The sequence below is a fragment of the Asparagus officinalis genome, chromosome 1 (assembly GCF_001876935.1).
Source record: "Asparagus officinalis chromosome 1, Aspof.V1, whole genome shotgun sequence".
Lineage (NCBI taxonomy): Eukaryota > Viridiplantae > Streptophyta > Magnoliopsida > Asparagales > Asparagaceae > Asparagus > Asparagus officinalis.
This window is the reverse complement of record NC_033794.1, coordinates 6,839,266-6,847,454: the sequence shown is the minus strand read 5'-3', so window position 1 is coordinate 6,847,454 and position 8,189 is coordinate 6,839,266. Positions and strand designations below refer to the sequence as shown.

The following is an 8,189-nucleotide window of genomic DNA, read 5'->3' as shown; positions in this document are numbered from 1 at the left end:
GTGCACCGTTAATGCAATGGACTGAGAGTCACCAGGACCATCGAACGAACCACGGGAGGAGGAGAATATTTCTAGTTTATGGGGATCAAAGTTACATCAAATTGACCATTTCCGAGGATAAGCTATGACCTTGCGACGACAACAGACAACAGAGCTTGAAGCCAATTTGTATGGATTTTGAGGGGGTTCTCCCAGCCGTTCAGATGCACAATAAGAGGGAAGTGCTGGTATTTCACTACCCCCCCTCTTCCTAACGGTTAGAACACCCATAGGATCTTTAGTCTTCAACCTAGTGCCAACCGGAGGGATTTATTCACAACACTTGAACTATTTAATGGACTAATTTTAAAATATGAAGACTTACAATTAAAAGATTTGATGGACTGATTCAAAACGCTTGAATTTTGAGGGATTAGCTCGAAAACATTAAAGATCGCATGGGCGCGACCAGTTGCGAACAACAGGGAGGCAATATGGAAATATGCCCCCAAATGTGTGGTCAGAATGGACGGCTCGCATAAAAAGTATGCGGGCGCGTCAAATCAGTTTTGTTTTGGTAAAACCCGGAGAAGTTTAAGCTCATTATGCGGTTGCTTTATTACGAACCGACCGCATAAAAACTACGCGGGCGCTTTAAATCTGTTCGGGTAAAACCCGATATCTAAAATCCCACCCGACCCGATTTTATATACCCCAAGATTAAAAACAAAACCAGCCCTAATTCCTAATTTCCGTCGACTTCTCCGATCACCGCTAACCCTAACCCTAATTTGAAGAAAATGGGAAAGAGCAGTAGAAGCAGCAGTAGCAAGAGGAGGAAGAAGAAGAGCTTGGATACCAGCAGCAGCTCCTTCTCTTCGTCATCGCCATCATCATCATCAGAGAGCGAGAGCTCCGATCGACGGAGGAGGAGAAAGCGAAAACAGAGGTCGAGCAGTAGGCATCGAGACATCAGCAAGAAAAGCAACAGAATAAGCTCAAGAAGCGAGGAGAAAAGGCGAAAGAGGAGAAAGCACAGGCCCGATGACGACGAGTCTGAGTCTGAGACCGAGCTTGATCGTAATCAAGCCCAAACCCTAGCAAAATCCATTCTTGATATGTTCCCAAACATCGCCAACGATCTTGAACAGGTAATATTTTTTCCTCTGTTTCTCTTTAGTACAGTAACTTGTTGTAGTAGGTTAAAATTCTCTCTTTTTTTGCAGATTCTCCAAATGATTGATAGCGGGCAAGGTGTTGATGTGAGTGGAATTCCTGATGAATCATTGGTTAAACAACTGAAGAAGCTTTTCGTTTTGTTGAAGCTTAAGCGAAATGAAAGTGGGGTCTTTCTGCTGCCTGAACTTGGTCATTGTACCTTAGACATTATTGGGCCAATATTATGCTCACATCTGAAAGCAAGAGATGAGGATTTGCCCAATTCCAGTTCACCAATTAGAGAGCAATCCTCAAAATCTGAGAGAGAGAGCGTGAAGAATGAAGTTGACGCTGATGTTGCGAGAGTGCCAGAATCACTTCCTAAGAATGAGTCTCCAACTCCTCCTAGAAGAAGGTGACCATCATCTCATTTCGGGTTATTTTCTGAATTTTTCACTTAGTTGTTGAATTACTGCTATCACGCTGTAGGCATTGTGGAGTATTAATATGCTATAAGCAACATTTTGATTAAAAGGTGATTAATCTTTATGCATAAAAAATAAAAAAATGTTGGTTATTCTGTGTTATGTGGTGGTTAGTATATCCCAATGGCTTAGAAGCTAACTTACATTGTAATTTATGATAACGTGCAATCACTATTTACTTAAGAGTTTTAGGTTTCTCTATACTTATGTATTTATCTCTATTTGACTAAATGTTGCTTTCTTATACTTTGTACCCTATATCTCTTGAATATAATAAATTGTTGGGACTATCAGTAGCTATAGCTATCTGATTCTGGTTTTATTCTTAAAGATTTATCTAAACTTTAGAGTTCTGGAGATGTCATTACTCATTAGATGCTTTGCTGAAAAACATTTCCCCTTCAGGGTAATTGGACCGGAGATGCCATCTCGGGAGTTATTAGCTGCAGCTGCTGAATTGACTGATGCAGAGAACTTGCTCAGGTATTTAGTCATAGAATTTTTCTTAAGCCATTTTTTCCTATAGTATCAGTTTACTTATTCAGCTTTGTCATTGTCTATATGCTGCATGAAAATATGTTTGAATAATGTCGAGCAAATACTTCCTTCTGAAGTATTCTCAATTGTAAAAATTTTCAGGGAAGCTGACATGGAAGATGAATTGCTTATAGGTCCTCCTCCACCTGCGGTGGTTGCTGAAGCTGAATCAGCCAATGAAGCAGAGCGTTTTGAGGAGGTACTGAACCTTTTCCATTTCTATCATGCTAGCTGCATTTTCTTCAAGGAAGTTTCTTTATTATACTGAATTTCATTTCCCAGTTTATTCTTCAAGACTTAATTTAAACTTTCTTCTTGATACTCATTGTTAATTAAACCGTAGTAGGTTACGAAGTATAGAGAGGTATCCTAGCTTGCTTCCATTAATTGTAGTAGGTTCTAGAAAGTATCACTTGTAAGGATATATCTCTCTTCTGAATATCTATCAAGACCCTTTCTCCTTCCCATATTTCAAGCAGCGTGCTGTATTGCTTATTCATTTCTTCACGTGTTAGTTAATTTGTGGTCATCTATTTTTAAACTATATGAGCATTCAAGTATATAAATATTTTCTTGCATAGTTCCATATATCTTTTGATTTTTGTTGCATCTGGAATGTCACATTGTGTTACTCTTGTTTTGTAGTTGCTATATTTCCAATTGCAAATGAACAATATATAGCTTCCTAAGAGGTTGTCCGTCTTGAATATCTGGCACCTGTGCATGCTTAACTAAAAAAATTCTCATGATTTCTCACAATTAGTTTTTGAGTCCATGAGAAATATTATATACTAGAGGACCTATATTTGTTTATCCCATATGTAACTTTTCACATCATCCTTTAGGTTGTTACATGCTATTTACGTTTAGGATATAATGTCCTTATGTTACTGACAGAAATGTCAAGACTATGTGGATTCTAGAGGTAATCCCTTATGGATTCTAAAGATTGTACTCCACGGATTCAGAATTCTTGATTGCTGTATAGTCATGGATCCAGAACTTATTTGTTTTTTGTTTTTGGATACTTAATATTCACATCTACCATTGTTTTTGTCAGGTGGCTCGAATTGCTGATGCTGAGGTTGAAAAACCATATGATATACTGGGTGTGAATTGGAAAATGTCATCTGATAACATCAAGAAAAGGTGATAAAATTTATTTTCCTTTAAATTATTATGAAAACAAGAAAAAACATGGAATTTCTTAATTTACATATTCAGCAAATAAAACATATTCAAGTGTTAACACTCATTTAGCATATGCATTGAATAGCAGGTGGTTGGTGAATATTACATCCTCATGTCATTGTGTTGTTGTTTGTATGTTGTGTACTCTCTATAGTTGTTAAATATTTAAACTAGTCCACACAATTTATTTCTCATGTCTTCTACTAATTCTATAATGAACAATCATCTTATTCTTCAGTTGAGGAAAGTCTAAACTAAATTCTAATCAACTCTTAATTCGAGATACACTCAGTATTAACATCTAGAATTTGAGGATGTTTGAGACAGTTCGAAATACACCATGAAGAAGTCAGAGCTAATGCAAGCTGACCTGTCGTCTTTTCTTCAAACCTTAAAAAAGTTGCATGCATGATTTTAAGAAAGCTCGAAACAGACTTCATGCATGCTTTAAACCATATGGATAGATTGGAAAGAAGGCACACAGATAATTTTCTATACATGAATTGTAGAGACAGTTTTATTTCGTCAGTGTGGTTCTTGATGGCTTCATCCTGTTAGGTATTGGAAGCTATCTCTTCTGGTGCATCCGGACAAATGCTCTCACCCACAAGCACAGCAAGCTTTTGTGAAGTTAAACCAAGCTTTTAAAGATCTGCAAGATTCAACCAAGGTATGCCTTTCAAATAGTAAAATGTCTTTTTTATTGCTTTAGCTTAAATTACAAGATCTTCAGCCTTCTGGTTTTTGTGGCAAACTCCTCTTTTGCCTGTAATTTCTTTAGCTAATTTGTTACTGATGTGAAGGATTGATATCAATTGACAGCCTGAATGCAATTTAGTCATAGTTCCGTTAACATTTTCAATTAAGAGACTTTCTAGTTGCTATAAAGAATTCTTAGAAAATGTCTTTTTGTTTCATATCCCTTTTTCCCCCCTGCACTGTTCACTCATAAAATGTCTTTATATTGTGTAGGACTGTATGTCGCTATTTTGTGTAGGTCTCATCCAGTTTTAATTAGTATAGTTGTGTGTTATCAAGAAGTAATGGTGTTGATTTTCACATTTTCTTAATTCTGTTGTTCCTTTCTCTCTTTTTTTTTCAGAGAGAAGCGATTGACGAGAAGATTAAACTTAAGGAAGAACAAGAAAAGTTTAAGGTATGTGGCTGCTATCATATTATAGTGTTGTTTTCTTGGGGCAACTTGTGGGGAAGCCTTTGGGTCCTATCCGGGTTCTATTATGACATAAGTTACAAGTATGTTTCTAATATGTTAAGTTGCATAATTGCCATTTAGTTACACAATATATATTTGCATTAACTGGTGGTGGATGATTGCTTAAGGTGATTTTTGGTGCCGTCTAGTTTGTGTATAACTATTCTTTAGTATGTCTGATGTTTTCTTTAGTTGCTGTTTTATTTTGTCATATTAAGTTCTCATTTTGATGTAGATTGAGCTGCAAGAACTTCGTGAAGCTGCACAATGGAGACGATTGCAAGGTTGGATATTCTATGCTTTATACTGATAATTCTCGCTGAACTTTGGTAATTCCACCTATTACCTTTTAGCTTGAAGCCTGCAACTGAATTCTCAGTGTTGAAACCAACACCTCATCAATCGATCTGAGATATCTAAACAGTATACTAAATCAAAGCTTGCACAGTACTAAGTTATATGCATTAATTCACAATTTTTGGAGATAAATGGCACCTGTGTAGATAAGATTACCAGTGGTTGTAGAAGTATGAATGAATAAAATTTAGGCCATTGATGACTATATCAGAGGAATTTAGATATTTAGAGGATTATCATGTAAATCATGGCCAAGACACGTTCAATAATCATGTATGAAACATACTACACTGCATGACAACAAAAAACTTAAGATATTATAACCGGTCATGAGATTGAGATTGAGGCCAAATGGCTGAAAACCAGACTTAGTTAATGGCGATGCAAGCTAAGTTGCATGGGTATGGGTACGGGAACATGGAAAAATTGTAAAAGGTAGGGTGCAAGGACACAACTATATATATGTATCTTATGTGTATTTATATGTATTAAACTTAATAATTTACGTAAAATCATTTTTTTTTCATTTACATTAGATCAATGTGTAAGAAATAGATGTGTACGATATACGTCTAAGAAGCGTTCGAGGAGTGTTTTAAATTAAAACATGTGTTATACAATTGAGTATACACATGAATAAAGGTATGCATATATTCAAGAAGTGTCTAAGAAGTTAGTACGGGTACGGGTGCGTGTTGGGTACGGGTATAGTACCCAGGTACAGATCCCCGATAGAAGTACCTAGGTAACGTTGGATGCAAGTGAGAAGAGATTTCTAATGAAACATTAAGGGCTTAATCGGAATTACATTTATAAAAATCTCGTGTTTTTGAAATTTTCTACATGTAGAGTTGCAGTGTGTTCAAGGGTACATCATGGAAATAGCTTTTAAACATAAACATGCATACACAGAAAAAGTGAAAAGCTGTCTTTGTCCAAAACTCATAATACTTGCACCTTTTAATGAGGAGAAAATTTTTGTTGTATATATAAATAAATCAAAGCTGAATTGTATGCAGGCATATCCATGGAGGGTGATGAGGAACTTCTTGCCCTCACAAAAGAGCCACCAAAAAGAGATGAATGGATGACGACATTGCCACCTGAAAGGAAAGTAAGGCTACTGCTAATCCCCTTTTATGGTCTTTACAACTTATGCACATGAAGACTGAGTACAACATCTTCCTTCATTATCAGCCGGGGGTGACCATGCAATCAAGAGCATTTAGTAAAACCGCGAAAGGACGAGGAGATACTAGCGTATGGACTGACAGTCCCCTTGATAGAGTGGAAAAAGCAAAGCAAAAGTATGTGATTTTATTTCCTTGATGCTCAATCAAAGTTTATATGGTCTAATGTTATAGTTACAGTTAGATGATTATGGATAATACATCTAGGCCTTGATCCAAAGAACATCCACACAAAGGTGAATTTAAAATGTAAGATCTATGAAATATTCATCTGTCTGGTGCTGGAATTACGAACAAATTTCGTAATGATTTAAATGGAAAACATCTTAGGTCTATTATACTTGAATTGTCAGGCAATTACCATCTGAAGAAGATTTGCTTCATGCTGTTGATAATTTTAGGCGATTTAGAAGAATTTTTATCCGAATGTTAGGCTTAGATCATTCTCTTGCTATGATCCTTTTTACTGCAGGCCTATTGGCTCCATTTTGTAATTATGATTTAGGCATGTCAAGTAATTGAAATTTTATCTTCTTCCACCTTTTTCTGTTATTTATCTTTTGGGTAAATTTCACAAGAAATCCCTGAACTCTGGTGTTTTGCACAACCCCTGAACTTTATAAATTATAAAGAACCCTGTGAACATTCATAGTTATATTTAACTCCTCTGAACTATTGTAAATTCTCATAAACAGCATTTGCAAGTGTAGTAAACAGTGTAGTATACCCTTCTTTACCTTTTACCTTACCTGAAAAGGGTAATAATTATATCATTTGTACTGCAGTTATTTGGAGGCCTACGACAGAACAAAAGCTCTTGCAGAAGCAGATGATACAAAAAAGAGTGCAGATGCTGATCTAGTCGACAAATACAACTCTGCAAAACGTTCAAAAACTCTGGTGCAAAAACACCAAGAAGAAAAGAGCTCAAGACGTGTTAAGAAGAAATCCAAGCAACCAGCGGTGGGTCAACACCCTTGGAAACCTTGGGATCGAGAAAACGATCTGACTGCAGGCAGAAAGCCAGTCAATTTAGATTCTAAGGGAATGACTGAAGGTTTGTCTTCGCGGTTCTCTTCAGGAAATGTGCAGAGAAATTTCCTGTAAGCAGGGTAGTCGCTGTTCAAATATCTTCTCTATGCAGCCTACTGTTATAGAAATGCACGGTTATCGGTGCACATACCAGCTTATATCACATCATGGTGGTGAAATTCGCGGTTCGGTATTTCTGTACGACCATGTACTATTCGAGTAAAAGCACAGAGTGTTTCATATGCAGAATCGCTGAGAAAAGACAGAACCAAGAGAACTGTTTAAGTCGTATTCCCTACAGCTTCAGATGAAATTACATGATCTTAATGTCTGCTCCTTGTATGTGTGAAGCAGTAGCAAAGGGGCCTGATTCAGTGATAATGCCCAATTTTCGTTCTTCCAGCAACAGAGGAGCCTACCAATTGAGGAAAATGTAAGCAGAAATTACTGAGTGTGAACTTCAGAAGTGGGAAAACTGGCGCTTTAACATGTACCAAACAAGAGCATTTATTAAAGTTCCTGCCAAATAAATTATAGGGTGCTGAACTGCTGATCATTATTGTAAGGATGATTATGAGGTACAAAATATGTTGGCTACGTTAGGGTTGCCTTTATATCCATATTTGACTATGAGAGAGAGGATAAGGGGTTGTTTGATGGATGCTAAGCGTTTATAGGAGGTTATAAGACAGCTATCAGGATTATCCTTTTATCAACCAAGTAATTGTTTTGTTACCTTCTCACTCTTATTCATTATGGGCATTTGACAAGAGGTGGCAAGTCTTGTGAAATATAGCTATAAGAATCATATATTTTGTTGATGGAAAAAATCTTATGGGAGTAGATATTTGTATTAAGTTTCCCCATATTTATATATGGGGAAAAAAGTTATGATGTCTAAGTTTTGATATATATGATTTAAAAAGGGAAAAAACAAAAAAGGGAAAAAAACAAAAACAAATATATCACTTGTTTCAGAAAGAAGCTTGATAGAGTTCCTTCTAAACTATTATGCATTGACCACATGACAACTTCTAAGTTTTGATG

The 8,189-nt window shown here is 36.3% G+C and overlaps 1 protein-coding gene across 1 annotated transcript; it reads left to right on the top strand.

Annotated features, from left to right (window-relative positions):
* On the top strand, positions 716-7,963 carry LOC109847607. Its single transcript, XM_020416840.1, has 11 exons — positions 716-1,130; positions 1,206-1,552; positions 2,028-2,105; positions 2,262-2,358; positions 3,220-3,308; positions 3,909-4,020; positions 4,453-4,506; positions 4,799-4,847; positions 5,940-6,034; positions 6,118-6,227; positions 6,896-7,963. The coding sequence occupies exons 1-11, from the start codon at positions 780-782 to the stop codon at positions 7,215-7,217; spliced, it is 1,704 nt and encodes a 567-aa protein (XP_020272429.1). The 5' UTR covers positions 716-779; the 3' UTR covers positions 7,218-7,963.

Coding starts and splice junctions, on each gene's coding strand:
- LOC109847607 (XM_020416840.1), top strand. CDS start 780: ATGGGAAAGAGCAGTAGAAGCAGCAGTAGCAAGAGGAGGAAGAAGAAG. Junction 1,131..1,205: donor TCGCCAACGATCTTGAACAG/GTAATATTTTTT, acceptor CTTTTTTTGCAG/ATTCTCCAAATGATTGATAG. Junction 6,035..6,117: donor CATTGCCACCTGAAAGGAAA/GTAAGGCTACTG, acceptor CTTCATTATCAG/CCGGGGGTGACCATGCAATC.